At 29.5% G+C, this 18,628-nt stretch overlaps 2 protein-coding genes across 5 annotated transcripts in view; one reads left to right on the top strand and one right to left on the bottom strand.

Annotated features, from left to right (window-relative positions):
* The first annotated feature begins 2,194 nt into the window (after nucleotides 1-2,194).
* sqd (RNA-binding protein squid) lies at nucleotides 2,195-18,468 on the top strand. Of its 4 annotated transcripts, XM_075292088.1 has the most exons (9): nucleotides 2,195-2,498; nucleotides 6,472-6,512; nucleotides 7,358-7,632; nucleotides 7,701-7,941; nucleotides 8,348-8,470; nucleotides 13,744-13,851; nucleotides 14,098-14,204; nucleotides 14,263-14,334; nucleotides 17,570-18,468. In XM_075292088.1, exons 1-7 carry the CDS (start codon nucleotides 2,362-2,364, stop codon nucleotides 14,166-14,168), a joined length of 996 nt encoding a protein of 331 aa, XP_075148203.1. In that variant the 5' UTR covers nucleotides 2,195-2,361; the 3' UTR covers nucleotides 14,169-14,204; nucleotides 14,263-14,334; nucleotides 17,570-18,468. The 4 variants fall into 4 exon arrangements, with proteins under 4 accessions (XP_075148203.1, XP_075148205.1, XP_075148202.1 ...); XM_075292090.1 differs by lacking the exon at nucleotides 13,744-13,851; XM_075292087.1 differs by having other exon boundaries at nucleotides 14,098-14,334.
* The window catches only part of LOC142222127 (ribonucleoprotein RB97D-like), a 19,449-nt gene continuing 13,783 nt past the window's right edge, over nucleotides 12,963-18,628 (bottom strand). The window contains exon 5 of the mRNA XM_075292092.1: nucleotides 12,963-13,171. The gene's annotated coding sequence lies outside the window, so the exon portion shown is untranslated. The remainder of the gene's footprint in view (nucleotides 13,172-18,628) is intronic.

Genomic DNA, 18,628 nt, shown 5'->3' with positions numbered 1-18,628 from the left:
AAGTTGACCAATGAAAAATGAGTGGCTTATCAACAAGAACAAGTTTCCAGAAGCATTACAAGTGCGACCAATTAAAATTGTTAAAAACACAAATTGTTGAAATCAACAACTTCTGGATGAAAATGTGCATCACATCGTCAATTTAATTCATATGCTATTATCAGTTTAAAATGGATATTTTGTGAATTCTTTCTGCTGGAAATCAATTCTAACACGCGGTCCAGTACGTTCCTAATTTCAAATTGCCCGCATGTTAATAAATTTTAATGCTGTTTTATGACACCAAAAGGAAGGAAATCGAATTATCAATGCAAAAGTGTTTACTAATAATGTTTAAGATATTTAAAGTTTTGTTGTTTGTTTTTTTTTGTTCTTATTTGTTGATATGTTTAATAAGATTATTATCTATCAATTGGTATTGTAGTGTATTATGTAGTGTAGTGTATTATTATATATTTTATTTTGATGAAAATGAATAAATTATACAAAATTCATAGAATTTTGGCTTTGACTTTCAATTTGAAGTGGGGATATCATTCATACACATTTAGGTTGAAAAGTATTTGCAACGATGTTAATTTTGAATTTGACTCGCATCGAAAATTGTTTGACAAATAATTGAGTAGCGATGCATTTCAATTTGAGGATAACACTTGAGATATTATTGCTAATGTGTTGAATTTTACTGTTGAGGGTAATGTCTGTTTTTTGTTGAGAACGCGATTTTCTCAACACTTTATCAACTTGAATATTACCCTAATCCTTTGAAAAAATGTTTGAAAAATTGTTGAAATTTAGCATTTTTCAAACGTTTGTGTTTATTGGGCATTTTTCATAGGTAACGCCATATCAATTTGATAGTGAATCCCATCTTCAACATTAAACAATTCGTATCGATTGGCCACAATGTAATGCGCCGTCCAGAATATAAGTTTATCCGGACGACAATGCTCGTGTCGAACATATCTCAGATGTTGGCCACATTATAAGTTATGTTCAACCGCATAAGTCTGGACGGCGCATAAGAATCTTTACAAACACAGACACTCCGTCCCGATAATTTAATTGGCCTTATAGGCTTTGTATTACGGAATTTTTAAAAAGCGCCGTCACTATTGAGAAGTTGTACCACGCCAAGTTACTACAAAAAAGTAACGCATGAGTGCAAATATTAGGTGCCCTTCTGGATACATTTAGAATGACACCAATAAGAGCCCCTTCAAGCAATCAGAGAAAGTGCATTTTAAGATAGTTGTAAAAGAATCATTGTGGTCAAGTAAAACACGATTGTTTAGATGTTTATTAATTTTATTAAACATTTATAAATTCTCATAAATATAATATTTATACAACTATCACATCACATTTAACATATTTTTATGCATTAATAAAAGATTGATGTTGAGTTACAAGTTGCAATTTACATGTTGTAGCGTCTATCAGCCAGTGCTTTTATTCCCAATGGAGGCAGCGTGTCTGGAAAAATATTTGAAAAACTATCACTTTATTACATTTGGAAAGTCAAAAATTGTTCACTAATATACTTTTCACAATTTTAAGCGAAATAACTATGTTTTCAGCACTTCATTATCGTTTTTATTTACATAAATTATAAGAAGCTAGTTGCGCTTGATGTTTCACAAAATATAAAATGGCTCTTGTAACAATAGTGATGGCAAAATACTATCACAGTTGGCGATTGTTGCAGTAACACTTACGAGTCTGTGGTAGCGATGAGGATGAAATGGAACTTTGAAATGCTGGCAGAGAATTTTTTTAAATCTTAAAATCTTGCCAAATCATGGATGGAAAAAATACGAAGCATTAGTTATCGTATCTCTTAATAACTTGTTTCAAAAAATTTACTGCGGCGTGAAACCTGAACGTAGTACCTACGGTTATTAAAAATAATCTACTATAAAATGTCAAACTGAACGTAGCAACGGTCCGTTAAGCATTTTAGTTTCTGCCAGCTTCTAATATAACAAAAAGGGATAGATAGCATTTTTTGTTGTACGTTTCGCACTAAATGGTATACAAGCATCTTGCTTTATGTTGCTTATTTGGACCTTTAAAGAAAGAGATGACAATATAGTTAATTTAAATTCAGCACGTGATTTCTATTCAGCGCACTGCAAAACAAGTTTTTAACATCAGCTAGTCTTTTCACCGTCAACGTTTTCTGTCTTTTCCGGCCATTGTAGTCATCAGCTTTACCGCTCGCGTCATCGCAAAATTTTGGGAATCGGACTTTGACAAATACAGAAAAAAGATAGTGCAGTTTTTTTAATCTCATAAAAGTGAAACGTTTCAGTAGATTACTTCATTAACTCTTTAAAGTTAAATAAATTTAAATAAACAATGGCCGACAACAAAAATCAAGATTGCGAAATGAATGGCGAGGATTTTTCCCAAGACGTCAGCGCTTCTAATGAAAAGGAAAATGGAGGTACTACCGGTACCAATGGAAACGAATCTAATGCACGCGATGACGACAGGTATTTACTAAAATATCTAATATACTGTAGAATATATTGAATGATCTAAAATATAAGGGCATAATTCCCTTGAGAGTGTTACGTAAATATTTTTGCGGTTTTCTTAAGCTGGGATACACACATTGCATCCAGAAGAAAGATGGAAATCAAAAATGAGTATTACAACTCTCCGTGGTATAGTAATGTGTATTCTTCGTTTTATGGGAGGGTTCCTTTGGCTATCTTGCCTTCGATGGCGTGTGTTCAACTGTACTTAAAAAAAGCGCCATTTCCCCTTCACTTTGTTTTTAAAATGTTCAGTTTTTTTCGCTATTTTTTTTACAATTAATTTTATTTATTAATTTTATTATGGCTTTATATATGGACGAAAACTAAAAGTGAGGTTAAGGATTTCATTTAAAACCCGCGTGCTTTGTGTCTTTTTCGTGAATTTTTTTTGTACTACGTTCATTCGTATTTTTTCATCTTATCGATTCTCAAAATGGCGGTTCGCTTTGCTACTTATTTACTGATTTGTCATCGTCGTTTTTGTTTTGTATGTTTTCTCTTTTTGATACCATTCACCGGCCTTTGTTATTCTGTGTGTATGTATGTGCGTATTTGTATAAAAGACTAGACGCCGCCAACGCTAGCGTAGATACTTTTAAATTAGAGTAGCCAGATTGATGAATGCTAATTATTCCACGACCATATATATGTATTCTTCAAGAAAGTAAAAAAAAATACTCGGTAATTTTATCAATTGTTACAAAACCAATTTCGGAAGTTAGCTAAAATTTGCGTCTTCCGAATTCGTAAACCAAAACTTGGGGGAATTGGTAATTTTTCATATCGGTTGGATGGAAGACCATTGTTGGTGGGTACTAAGTAGCTTCCGCGCCGGAATCTTCTGTGGATCAATTACACTTAGACCTCTCAGAAGAGGACACTCACGGTCGCAATCAATGCGTTGAAACCATGTTTTGACAATATTTTATACACACATTTATTATCTTCATGTGTATTTTTACACTTTTGATTTAAAATACTGATGGAAAACCTGAACAAAGTACAAACCTTAATCATCGATCTGTTAGGTAGATTTCATTGCTGCAGTTATTGCCGCTGATAATGCTGCAGTTATTGCCGCTGATAATGCAGATGTCTCGTAATGATACATTGTGAAAAATAATTTGGATGCAATTACCAATTAAATTGATCCAGTTAATTTTTGATTAAAACTACTGCTTCAATCACAGAATCGACGATATCAATCACCGACGCCATTTAAAGTAGTTAAAAGCTTCAAATAATTTATTTGAGACATTTTTGTTTTAATCGAAATAATCATTGAATCCAAGAAAAAAATATAGGATACATTTCTCTGTCCAGCAGGATTATGGGATGCCCTAATTGATATGAGAGGATTGACTTAGTTTATAATGGAATATTTGAGAGAAAATATGTATGGGTTTGAGTTTGCGAATAGTGACAGTTTTAGCACGTTGGCCACCATCACAGCATTCATTTCCACGTAGAGAAATCTTTATTTATAAACATTCGATTTCTAATTTAGTTATTTTTTATGTTGGTTTGTTTTTAAAGTATTTCGAGTAATACACACTCCATGGTACAACCTACATAGTTATGTCGAATTATTGAGTAATTTTTTTAATCAGTGTGTTGGCCGTCTCTGCCGTGGATACTATCATGAGTAGTGGGAAATTTTTAAATACGTAGTATATTTTATTATTTTTACGTTCATATTCAATGAACTCAATTTTACAAGATATTGACAAATTCTAAATAAATATTGGCGGTTTATATTTGATTTAATATAAATAAAGATTAATTTTTTCTGAAATTGATCGCAAATTTTTAGATATGTTTATACTATATGCACTTATGTATTGTGAAATATGACTATATGAAAAAATATACAAATAAATGCGAATCACCATGTGTTTCAATGGTTGGTATTGTCCTCTTTGCATACAAATGGACATGAGGTTTTCCCAATTCCGACCGATTTCGAGACGTTATCGCGGACGCACATTCGTACTCGGTTATAACCACCTCTTTATAACAGAGAAGAATACCATCTTTGGTATCGCAATATCTAACCTAACATGGTTGACATTACATTTTTGTCATTCAAAACATAAACGCAGATACGAGCCATACTTCAATGCTTTAAGATTTAGATTTGGTAGACTAAATAATTCATATGTGCACTTGTAACGTTTCGTTGTGAACTCTAAAATCCCAAATTAAGCATACGAAGCTAAATGTCATAGTGCCCAAGCTGAATGATTTCCTTAAAATTAATAATAATTTAAATAAGCTCTAATAATCCGTGGAGATGATGAAATGGGTACATTTTATTTTGTTGATTTAAAAATCATCTGTTCATTCTAAATTAAAAAAGAAAGAACTAAAATCTTATGTGAATGCAATTCTTTAAGTACATATTAACTTTTTTTAACAGGCGATCTTTTCACTTATATTATGTTCATTTTTGTGTATTTTTCTTAACGTGTGCCTTTTATTCAACCTGCAATGATTGGATTGTCGGATTTAGTTACAAATAATTTAATACTACCTTTAATAAGTTTATAATATTATGTATTGTACATATGGTTATCAATATCATTTCTTAATAATTGTTAACGTAATTATCAATTTTTATTGTTGAATAAAGGAATCGTTTTCAAAAAAGAAAAAGTTGTTTATATTTTTTTCAGAATCCCATAGATAGCTTCAACTAAATTGTGAAAATATTTTATTGTGTCCAAATATTCAGACAATAATCCAATCATTGTTTTAGCTTTAAGTAATATTTTCAGTAAATACAAATATTCTAAACCATAAAACAAACTTGAATTCGTTCGTATCCATCGCAGAGATTTTTATATTCTGTTGCATACAAGTTAGTTATATATACTTATGTATAATAAATAAAATCCAATGTGGATAACTCACAACACCTGTTCAAATAGATATGCCTACATAATCCCTTTATAATCAATATATATTATTTCCTGTTGTGTTTGAGTGAACTAATCTTGTTCCTCTCCGGCAGGTACTATTAGCCAATTACATACCTAGTAGCTTCTAAGTGTGGAGTATTTGTACTTTACGACAACAATCATCTGGATGTACGGATTGTAATTGCCAAAAGATGAGGACAAGTCGCTGGTTTGCAGCGTTAACTTTGGACTTCAAAGGAGGATCGAAAAGGATGTAATGGACTAGAAATGCCCACCAACAGTCAACAATGCTTTCCACCGCTGCTCCATGCAAGACGATGGTATTTATCATAGTAAAGCATACATAAAATACACAAACTACTCTAGTTTACCAAAATGAAAGAAAAAATTGGATTAATAATCTCTTGAATTGAAAAACTGTTGTATATTTTTCATGTAATTGTTTTACCGATTTAAAAAACGCCTTACGTTGATTGATCAAAAACTCACTCGTTCGCTCGATCGCTCTCAACCCACAGCTTTACGAAAGTCTACAAATAAACTAACGGTGTCTTGACAATTTCTATTATTCAGACGTTTAATGAAAATTAAGAAAATCTCAAGAAATTTTGGCTTTATGTATTGTTGTCTAGTGCTTAAATTTAACGTAAGATTGAAAAAATCGTATAACATTTTCTATCGAATGAATCCTTTTTTACAGATTATTTTCACTGTTAATATTAGCTTGTTACATTCCATCCTCTGTTTTCGACTCGTAAAAAATATACATATATTGTCGCTCTTTGAATATTTGGTAGTATTATTTTAAATTACTTAAATTTTGTAAGTTTTCTGCTGAAAAGTTATCCGTGTTTGTATAAAAAATTTTAACGTTTTAAAACATAATTTTAACGTAAAATTTTCAAAACAAAATAAAAATAATATATTCACACGTAGTGTTTAATAAATAAACTACATGCAATTATTTACTAATTTAATATATTTGTTTTTCTCTTAATTTCCAGAAAATTATTTGTTGGCGGTTTAAGCTGGGAAACTTCGGAAAGTAAGTGTACACTTTCATATACATCTTTTACAGAAAAATAATCAGTATCTTATACAAAGCTGCTTATTAAAATCATATTATTTATGTCGATGTTAGGTTAATATTTTCTGTAATTTGGGATATTCATTGCTAATCCCATCTGAAACTTTCAAATTTTCATTAGTTCTATTCTATTCAAAGTCTTATTGAACCTGCATATATTGAGATACAACAACAAATTAAAGTTGGACACAGAAGTCGATTTACGCATTTTTAAATTTGATTCACTTACCATCAATTCATTACAAGTAACGTAAATATCATAAAATAGTAAATAGATCGGCTTACGTCAAAAATTAGCCGGGATTCATACCAAATATTTCTCGTTACTAAAATTTAATAAAAGCTCTAGAAAGCCATCCATATTTACACATTGATTATAGTGTTAAATCTTCAGATCAAATGAACAAGTAGTCACAATTAGCAAATTTCAAAGCAAAAAAGAAGAAGTAAATATAAAATCCACAATTCTAATCATATCACATGCGTCACACCAAAAGATAGGTGAAGATACTGCCTGTTCAAGGACTCTCCGTTTGCTTCGAGAATCGTCAAAATTCAATCATTGGTTTCTTAAGAACTAGATTACTCTCTTGATTCACATATTCTAGAGTAATTCATAGAGTCAGAGTGGTATCATTACAGAAATTTGTTACGTTGCTTTGGTTTCATAGTTATTAAAATACTTATTTTTTTATTTTGCATTCGTTTTTCCATATGTTTACTAATCTTGTACTACGTTCACTTTTTTCATCGTTATTTAAAAAGGGAAATTATTTAATATTAAAAATATCCTTGTTTTCCAGAGGAACTCCGTGAACATTTCAGCAAATTTGGTGAAATAGAAAGCATTAACGTAAAAACTGATCCACAAACCGGTCGGTCCCGTGGCTTTGCTTTCATTGTCTTTGCAACCACAGATGCCATTGACAAAGTAAATGAAGCTGGAGAGCATGTCATTAACAACAAAAAGGTCGATCCCAAAAAAGCTAAAGCTCGTCACGGTAAAATCTTCGTTGGTGGTTTGACAACAGAAATCAGTGATGACGAAATTAAAACCTATTTTGGCCAATTTGGCAATGTAAGTTAGAAATTATAGTTTTAAATGCCCAAATATCCTAATGACAATGCATTCCATTCATTTTTCAGATTGTGGACGTTGAAATGCCATTCGACAAACAAAAGTCCCAACGTAAAGGATTCTGTTTTATTACATTTGATTCAGAACAAGTTGTTACAGAATTATTAAAGACTCCAAAACAAAAAATCTCCGGAAAGGAAGTAGATGTTAAGCGTGCCACACCTAAACCAGAAAATCAAATGATGATGATGGGCGGTCGTGGTGGCCGTGGTGGTATGCGAGGAGGACGTGGAGGTTACGGACGTGGCGGTAAGTAATAAGCATTTGTAATTTTGTCATTCATTTGCGAACTTACCCAAAGCATGAATATACACACACAAAAGACTATAAGACAATCATGAGCTAATACTTTTTGAAAAATATAAAATAATTCAAAGATAACCGAAAATACTAATAATAATAAAATTAGGTTATCAATCGCATATGTAACATTGGTGGGGTAAAGTTTTGTTTTCTTTAAAATATCGATGGAATACGGCCATTAAAATGAGCAATTTGTTTTTGATTACCTTATTTTGCTTTCAAAATTGTCGTGTTACAAAAAATGCGTTTGTCACAAATGCTCATGCATCTTAAACAATTTCAACGTATTTTTCCATTTTCAATCTGTTTAAAATTAATTTATTGAACTTTTTCTGTACCTATTTCTTAATAGGTTATGCACATCAATGGTCCGGTGGTCCTGGCGCATATCCCTCTTATGGTAACTACGGCTATGATGCTGGTTATGGCGATTACTACAGTGGTGGCTATTACAATGGCTACGATTATGGCTACGGTAAATACCAAACATCTTATAATAGTAGTAATACACAAAATTCTCCTAATTTCTACAATAATAACCCAAGCACTTATCACAAAAATAATAGTAATTATCAGCAATTCAAATAAGTCCAAACACTTATTTTATATATCTATAATCACAAAGCGAAGAAAGTTAAAGTGTTGTATAAAAGAAAAACGCCAAACCACATAAAGTCACATTTTACAAACAAAGTACATACATCATCCATGCCAAGCCACACCAGCAACTACAGAAAAACAGAACTAGAATCCCTTAACCATTTGAGAAACCAATGAAAACAATAGTAGAGGAATAAATTCATTTGACATAACACAAAAATTATACCAGCAATGTTGATCACATTAAGAAAATAATCAACAGAGCTATGCTTCTCCATCCAATTCAACTTTATTCTATATTATAACAGCGATGATGATGATTACTATTATTTTCTTTGATACTTGATTAGAGATGTTCATATTCTTATATATTAATATCTATATATAAACATTGTACTTTTAAAAATTTTGTTTGATTTTAGAAGAAAAACAAAAACAAATCTTAGACAAGTTAAAAACAAAACGTAATTATTTTTCTTTCCTGTAATGAAAGTTAATTTTTTTTTTTAGAAATTAATATACATAATCTTTATATTTTATACATTTAATCCTTTTTGTTTTAAATAAAACAAAACCCAACTTGTTTCAATATTGCTTAAAATTCTAATTGATAGAGCATCATTTCCAACATAATGTTAACGTAAAGTTATTAACAAAGAAAATCCGATTTTTAACATAACATCGGGAACTGACGAAGCTAGTGTGTAAATACATAAGTAACTAATCATCTAGGCGTGTTGTTGATGATCATCCAAATGGTAGTAGTAAAACGTGCCAATTTATACAATGCGCATCTTGATAGAGAAAACTAGGCAAGATGACGAGCAAATGAAAAGATACAAATTGAAAAGTTGTAATGAAGCTTAAAGAGGCGGAGAGAGAATCATTTACATTGTTTATGAATACGCAAGATTATGGTTTATTCCAATCTGAATATTAGCAGAATATCAACCTCACAGTGCCAAACCTATAGTGTACATGTAAATTTGAATGGAGTAATTGAGTTTAAATACTATCATCCTTGCAAACATGGCTTATACACAGTTATTAAAATGAATATCTAACTTTTACACATCTTTCGACATTCGAAAAGGTGATAAAAACTGTCCTTTGTATGTGTAGTGATTATAATCCATTTTCAAAGGATGTAGTAGGAACATCATCAAAACCATAGAACACAAGAACTGACCTTTTTCTTCAGCTATATGTCAATGCTGCCATGATAGTTTTGGTCCCACACACCATGCAATTTCTATACACATGAGATAAAATAGCATGTACAGCGACTATATGGTAGCTTCATTGACTTTTCTTAGTAAACAATTGTACTCTTTAACAACGCAACCCTCAAAAATCCCTAATATACATAGTTATTTATTTTATAAATATTTATTATAATAACCGTAAGCATTTGGCTTAAAGTCAAATAAAAAACAAACAAAAGAGCCTTTTGCGCCACTTTAACAAGATAAAGTGGTCACTTTTTATAGGAATTATGTGTTATATATTTTTTATAGCACATTTTTTCAATAGGACATACATATTTGATAATCTAATAAGCGAAATAAGAAATGTCTGCATATATTTATTATGCAGCAAATAATATAGATGGAACATTTTTGTTTCATAAAAATGGAAGCAAAGCGGTGCTTATAAATTGCAATGAAATAAGGAAAGAAAATCTACATAATTTGCTGACAAACCAAATTTCGTATTTTTTTACGAAATTAGTTTTTGTATCGGCCCAAAGTCATAAGGATTTTCATTTTTTTTCACTGAGATTATATGAAAATATCTCCGCTGTAGGCCCCTTACCATACACATTATACAAACCATACCATATTTTTCATAGAAGGACCTTTTTATTATTAGGCTTGAGATTTTGTTGTCTAGTTTTAGTTTTTCTATTTTATTGTATAAAGTGCAATACGTTTTGTGTAATTGTATCTATGATATGAAGATCTCTAGAGAAAAACTTGTTGGAAATTAAAAACAGCAGAATTAGGTCTAAAAAAAAAGATCTTTCTACGAACAAAAAATAACTTTTATTTGCCTTCGGACAATTTTTGTAAAATCTGTTAGAACCAAAAACAATATTTTAATTTCCCGTGACAACAGACATATACGATATTTTTCTTAGTCCAGCAAATATTTACTTTTGAAGCGTTCATAATTTTATCAAAGAATTACGCCTTTGCAGCGTTTAAGTTTTTGTTGTTGTTGCTATTAAAAAACACACTTCGTCAATTAAAAAATACAAAATAAATTCCGAACTAGCGCGTGTTGACTTTTTATGCTTGATAAATTTTAAACAAGATTTGAAACATTTTTCTTTAATAATAAATAGAATTTTTAATTATGAAATCGACACTGTCCATTAAAGATGATTGAATTATGGGTAAAGGATTGATAAAAAAATGAATTGGCTTATGTCAGACCATGTGGTGTCGCTTGCTATTGGCAGTGTCGGTTTTATTTTAGATAAAGTATGTGTAATTTTAAATATATATTTTTTCTTTTTTGTCTACTATATTGATTATTATTAACCTTTGATTTAATTAAATTTTAAAAGTATATGTTATCCCCCTATATATAACACTATTATACAATGAAAACAAAAAATTAAATATTCAAATATCTTAAATAACCTCCAACCCTGCATGTTTCTCAATGTTTAAGTCATTTGAACAAATCACCGTTTTAAAATTTAAGTTAAAGAAATAAAAAATAATGAAAAATAATATTAAACTGAGGCGATATCTTAATGATTTAATTTTTATGTAGAAGAATTATTAATATATCGTCTTAAATATATATATATATTTTTTTTGCTTATAATAACATTTTCATTATTTGTTTATATTATTTTTAAAATATACTTCCAAAAATATAAAAAAAAAATTGTAATACCGAATTTTCAAATGTTTCGCCTCACAACACACCATTTTTTATATTATATTATTTTCCTTCCCAAATATATTTTTTTGAAATAATTGAAAACAAACTTGCTTACAAATTTTATTATTCAATTAAGTTAATTTTTCTTAATACTTTTTTAACCTGGTTTTGTGGTTAATTTTTTCGTAATTAATTTTTAATCGTAATACTTAGTTTAACTTTGTTATGTAGTAGTTTTAAACATATTTTTTGTCTTGAATTATTTTCCTTTTTTCTTACAAAATCATATATTAGCATTAGTTTTTTTTTTTCTTTTTGAATTTCGTTACCTTCTAACCATTCGTCTCCATATAAACAGACAAGTAATGTTTTTTTATAATGATATAAATTTGTTTTTAATAGTAATTTGTTTTTGTTTTTCTGAAATCAAATAAAAATGAAAAAGCATACACTCTTAATAATAATACATAACACAAAAAACATAATAGAGATAAAATCAAAAAATGAAACGTAATATATAATATACCATAAATCCATCTAAAAAGTACCCTACAAAATATCTATAAACTATGTATGGTGAGGTGAGACATTAAAACACACACAGAGAATTAGCAGCAGTAGAAAAATTGAGAACGCCGCAGCTATTAGTGGGCCTGCTTGTGCGTCCTTTTATTTTTTGCTGAGCGTTAACATCTACTATCTTCAATTATTTCATTAAATGAACGCTAAAATTGTTGTGTGGAAAATAAGGTAAAAATCAGAACAAACAAAAAATATTTGTCAAAATGCATTGAGGAAACATGAGAAGAAAATTCGATATTATTTTCCTAAAAGTAGAGAAATATTCAAACAATATATGTTTATTACAAACTATGAGTTTCTAAAAACAAAGCGCTGTCGTTTTTGTGCCCCAAATTTGATTATCAAAAAAATGTAAAGCAGAAAAACGCAAAAATGTCAAATAGTTTTCTACTAAACCAACATTTTATCATTGTTTTTATATAATATATAGCAACAAAATGCCTTTAAAATTTAGACACATGTGTATGTATTAAAACAAAGAGCAAATAAAAGATAAAAACAAAATATTCATCTCTTTTGCTTTCTCATGTGTTTGGATACGTCGGTCATTTTGAGATTTTCATCTTTATTTTCCTCATAACAAAAAATATGTGTTACAAATTATTATGTTCAAGGATAGATTCGATTCAAACTTGCAATCAAACTAAGATTATGTTTACCATCAGGACATTCAACATACAACTCAACTCTTTCGAATCTTAAAGGAGATAATTTGTTGGAAGTTAGCATAATTGATTTCAACAACATATTAGAAAAAATACAGTAATAAATTTCCAGCCTATTCGTAAGTTTTAGTTGAAAATTTGGGATCAAACATTTTGTTTACAGTTTAACCAAGAGATCGGTGGAAAAGAAAATACAATATGTAAAAGAAAAAATTAAATATCTAGACGGTCAGAAACAATATTTATTCAATCCAGATGAAGAAAAATTACTGCTAGAAGTACAACTTGAGTTATAGATTGTTTTTTTTTAAGATGTGGTGGTATATGAATCTACTACCTGTACCCAGTACTTGGGATTTTGCATGATGAAAAAATTCCATGAATCGTATTTTTCGTTCTGGTGGGGTTTGTTTTAAAGGTAAGCGGAATTTCTAAAAAAAAAAAAAACAATTCTTAAAGTTTCACCATAGATATTTGATGTACAAATTGTCTTTATATTGGTTATATCTTATGCAAAAAATAAAATGTAAATCATTACGTATAAATTAAAAAAAAAATGGTATTTTTTCCTGAAACCATTTTATGTTAAAAATATGATATTCAACATACCCGATACAACATTATTTCTTAATATTTACACTTCGAAAAGACTAATGCGAAATTTTATGCTGAAAAGGATTCTCTGTGAGTTGATAGTTGTTTTTCATTTTCGATAATAAATCACTTCCATACATATTTTATAGATTTTCGAGCCTAATTTTGACCGAATTTCCTTTTACACAAACCAATAAATGTAAAGTAGAAATGAAACTATTAGCATGTTAACGTAACATTTGCCAAAATTTTTATAATTTGTTTCCTTTTTTTTTTTTTGCTTTTTTCATTGTTAAACAACAATACGTACTATATTTATATCAATACCAATTATAAATTGCATAACAAAAATGCAAAATATAAACTAAAATTACTTATATACACACCCTAACACCTCTCTAAACCAAAGACTATGGCTATGCAGGAGGTTATGATGGCTATGGTGGTAGCGGCGGTTATGGCCCAGGAGGTGGTGGTGGTCGGGGTGCCGGTGGGCCTAGAGGAGGTCCCAAAGGAGGTAGTATAAACAATTCTCCATATCATACAATAGTGTCAAAAATTGGTATATGAAAAAAGAATTTTGAAAAAAAGTATTAGAAAAACGGTCAAAATTATAGAAAAAATATTAAATTTGGTTCAAAATTTTGTAGCTCTCTGATTCATAGGATTGTTTATGTGTGTGTTTTATTATTGAATTTTTTTATATTTATAAAATTTTGACAATATTTTTATATATTTTACATTTTAATATTTCCCCCCCAAGGTGCCGGAGGCGGTTATCAATCAGGCAAACAAAGAGGGACGGGACGTCAACCCAGACATCAACCATATTAATTTTACACTTCCTTAAAACACAACAAAGATTAAAAAGTAATTTTTAATATAAACAAAACACAAAACAAACCTAAGCAAACGAAAGTCTTTCTAGAATACAAAATGGCGTTATGCTTGTAAGCAGCATAATAATTTAAACGAAAATATCATAGTTTAGTTTGTTGTGGTAAGTTTCTAAAATAAATAAAAATAATAATTTTAGTTATATAACGTTCATAAAAGTAGGAGCTCGGTCATTAGATTGAACTAAATGTCCTTTTTCATGACGAAATAAACATTTCGTTCGTCAAAATTGTTAGAATACAGTCGGTTCGATCGAACGAACGATTCACTTCATTCAGTCGAAGCTAACATACAAAACAGAGTTGTCAATGCTTTTCAATTTTTAATTTTTTTTTCTTATATTGTTATTTTTTCTAATTAGTATTATTATTTTTTATATAACTATTACCAAAACAATCGAAGACGGTACCAGAAGTAATGAAATATTATGAACCTATATGCCAATTCAAATACATATAGTTTTTGTTCATATAACAGCGTTTTTGTTTTTCAAATAACAAAATCGAATGTTGCCTTTTCCAATATTGTAAAAAGTCAAATATCGACTTTCCCAAATTTTTAAAAATGCCGACAAACACTTTTTAGGACCCCAATATTTATAGCATATATATGTTCATCATATTCAATCAACCGTTGGCTATAAAATAAGAAACAACTTATTTATTAAAATGTATGTGTATGAAATGCTTAACACGATAGTCAATTTACTAAATATTAGCCGAATATCGTTGCTAGTTTGAAAAATAGCATATACGCAAGCCTTTAAACATAGTTTGTTTTTCAATAAATGCATGAAAACTACATGATTTATCTTTGTTTTGTTACTTATAGATAAATCGGAGTAGAAGTGATTTTTTATGCAATGCATAATTTTTTGGTTCAGTTTTTTAGTTGTTTTTAGTTCCTTCTTAGATCATATTGCAATCAATCAAATTTAAAAAAATCTAATGAACTCAATTATTTTCTAATAATAATCATTTCCAAAAAACGCAGCATAGCAAAACATACATAACAAAACTATACCTACTTGTCTAATAGTATACCATTATTTAATTTTAATAATAATTAAAATATGGTAAATTTTTAGTGAATGTCCGTTTACAAATGCTACACAAAGAGGCAGGTCTCTTATTTTTGTTATTACGATTTAAACATATTGAAAATGTGCTAAATACGGTCATGCTCAACATGTAAACGGATTTTAAAGAAACCCGGATATACAATTTTAATAAATCAAATAAAAATTTCGGGCATTATGAAAAACTATCGATTTACATTCTTTCAGTATATCGGCTAATAGGTAGAATGATCAAACCCCGTTTTTTTTAATTCCCAAAGGTAGCAATAACGCTTAATTTACTATAAATGAAGGAAAAAATACTCAAATGTTTGATTGTAAAAATTAAATTCCTTGGCTGTAATTGCGGTAACAATACCGTAGACAAACATTAAAAAGGTGATTTTTTTATTTTTTGGTTTCATATACTTTTTGTGAATATTTCTTAAATGTTATATTAAATACGATGTTGAAGAGCCTCGACAACTAAAAAATTTACTGTATATACTGCATTTGGCTTTCGAAGAATCATTTCGTTGTTTTTAAAAATATTCACAAACAGAGCTCATTTTCTACAGAAAAGTAACCCAAATTAAGTATAATAATAATATCATAAGTAATTACCCATGTTCAGATATCCACTTCAATTCCACTTCCACTATTCACATCAAATCTACGAACGTGAAAATTTGTTGTCCTTGATTCCACGTTCTTTTTTGAACTTTCTGTAACCAGCTGAGTTGCACAAATCACCCATATATTAAATTTAAAACATTTCAAATTTTGTACATCCATCTTTGGACATAATTCAATTTTCACCAAGACTTTTGCAAGTGAATTGATTTCACGAAAATTCTGGTGAAAGTGGATTGTAGAACACCAAAATCGTGGAATTGATTCGCATACACCTGGAAGTGGATTTGCGAACTTGGGCAAATGTCATAGATTTTGTTGACAAAATATACGCTCCTAATTGAACAAGCAGGAATTGTTTATATTTCATTGAATTATCTCAGGGATTTTTTTTAGAAAATTAACGTATTTTATTTGACAGCTTGGTCGAATACTATGTTGGAATTGTTCAGAAAAGAATTGGAAGTGAGCAGACAAAACATTCGAGAAGTTTTCTTATTTCAGCTTATATTGAAAATAAAAAAACCGAAAACCTATTTTTATGTTAAAAACACCGGTTCTACCGGTCCACCGAAAATGGGATTTTATACAAAACCGACAATCGGTGCCAAACGAAAAACCGGTCCACCGGTTTTCACCGACCGGTTTTGATCACTCTAGTAATAGGTAAGGTTAGTGTGGTATTCTGTTTTAACACTATATCTATTCAACCCATTTATAATACCAAACTAACTAAATATATCTATTATATATAAATTTTTCTAGTTGAATCCATCCACTTATTTTCTTCAGTTGAATCAACGGAAGAAGGGGGATCTAAGTGACCAAAGAACTTAACGAAATGAGCTAGGATTGTGCAGAGATCAGAGTATTTTGGCCCTATATCTAGAACGAACCAATATAATCCGTATCTGATTATGGCCGTAAAATAACCCCAGACTCAAAAAACATGGCTTCTAGGCCTTAATGAAATCAAATACCGAAAATTAATCCATATGGGCGCTATAAACAAAGTATACAGAAAGAGGCATATTTAGCTTATACCGTACTCACATAATAAATTAAATTAAAGATTAGATTATATGAATTGTCCAACATAATTATAAACCTACATAGTTTTTTTTTGTTTGACATTCCCGGACTCATGGAGTGTAAAGACTGATTATAAAATTCACTGTTTCTACAACAACGAATGTTCGCCAACGAAATAAAATGGCAAACATTAATCCATATGGACGGTATATTGGCTAATCGATATAGTTTAATTTGACTACCAATCCATCCGTTGATGGTGGTATTACAATAAGTTTAAAAAAAATCACCTTCCCTTCCAACTCACTACTGCAGATGAAAATTAGGAGTATCCCTCTCTATAAATTTTCCCTTATCTTTGAGTAATGTGAAAAACGTTTACAGACAGCCACAATTGTCTAAAATAAAGGGAAGCATTTCATATGGTATTTTATGTTATGGTTTTTTGTTATAGTCATGAGGTAACGAGAGTTGTATTAAATAGTTATTTATGGACGCCATATCGCTTTCGAATTGTATTTATTATTTTTTGTAATTTTATGTTTAGGTTATAAGCAGTTGCTTTGGTATTTGCAAATTTTAAATATTTATACTATTTTTCTATCTCTCTTTGCAGCATTCACATCTTTTATATATAATTTAATCATAGAACCCAAAACAAAAGATCGATCATCCATCCTGCTCTCCCCACAAATAAACAAGTCCTTGAAAGACACAGGGATAACTTAAAAACAAGGACATCTGCTCTTATACTTAAAATATTTTTCATAAAATTTCAGTGAAATTGTTGTCAACTGTATTTCAATATTATAACACACAACAACTACCATTCCAGTAAACCCCATTGCAGTTAAACAAGATTTGTTCCCCCCATAGTTTTCATTTCACCGCGCTGTCATTTTCTCATAATCAGGTTAATTATTCTCTCCACAACAAAACTATTTTAATTTTTTGCTACAGCTTAGTTCATAAATACTTGTAATATTACAATTAATAAAACAATACCTTAATTATAAAGATACTTTTTTTTCGTATTTTCGGTTAATTTCTACTAAAGAGAGTGCTTCAAATGAAGTTTTTTATTTTTTAAAAACGTATTGAAGAAACCCACCTCATATATACATTTACTATATATAATACATACATACAAAACCAAACAGTTCTTCCTTTGGGCTAGTTCACTCTTATCATGTTCTCTATTTTTCGACATATGTATATCTCATACATCCTAACTACTACCTTATCTAGAAGTATCAAGTTCTTTACATTTGCAGACTTTTGTGTTTATATGTTAAGTCTCCTTTTTCATTTTTATTTCTTTGGCAATATTAAGTACCCTCGATGCTATACAACTTATATATATTTTTTTTATTATTTTTAAGAACTGTATTGTAACTTTCAACACAACATATAATAGAACAAACAAACTATTGAACAAAAGAATCCAATTATAAAAAAAAATTAATTGAAGAAAAATAAAAGGTTCTAAATCTATAACAAAGACCACCAAACATATTTTACGATGTCTTTTTCTCTTTCGTTTAAAATGGCATAATGTGTATAAATTAAACAAATTATGAATACATTCGCAACATTGACCGGGAAACAAACTCAAATATATAAATATAAAGGAAACCCCAATATGAATTCCCTTTTTATAATGTTCCTTCATGCA

The sequence above is a fragment of the Haematobia irritans genome, chromosome 1 (genome assembly GCF_050003625.1).
Source record: "Haematobia irritans isolate KBUSLIRL chromosome 1, ASM5000362v1, whole genome shotgun sequence".
In the NCBI taxonomy this organism is placed as follows: Eukaryota; Metazoa; Arthropoda; class Insecta; order Diptera; family Muscidae; genus Haematobia; species Haematobia irritans.
This window is presented reverse-complemented; position numbering and strand designations above follow the sequence as displayed.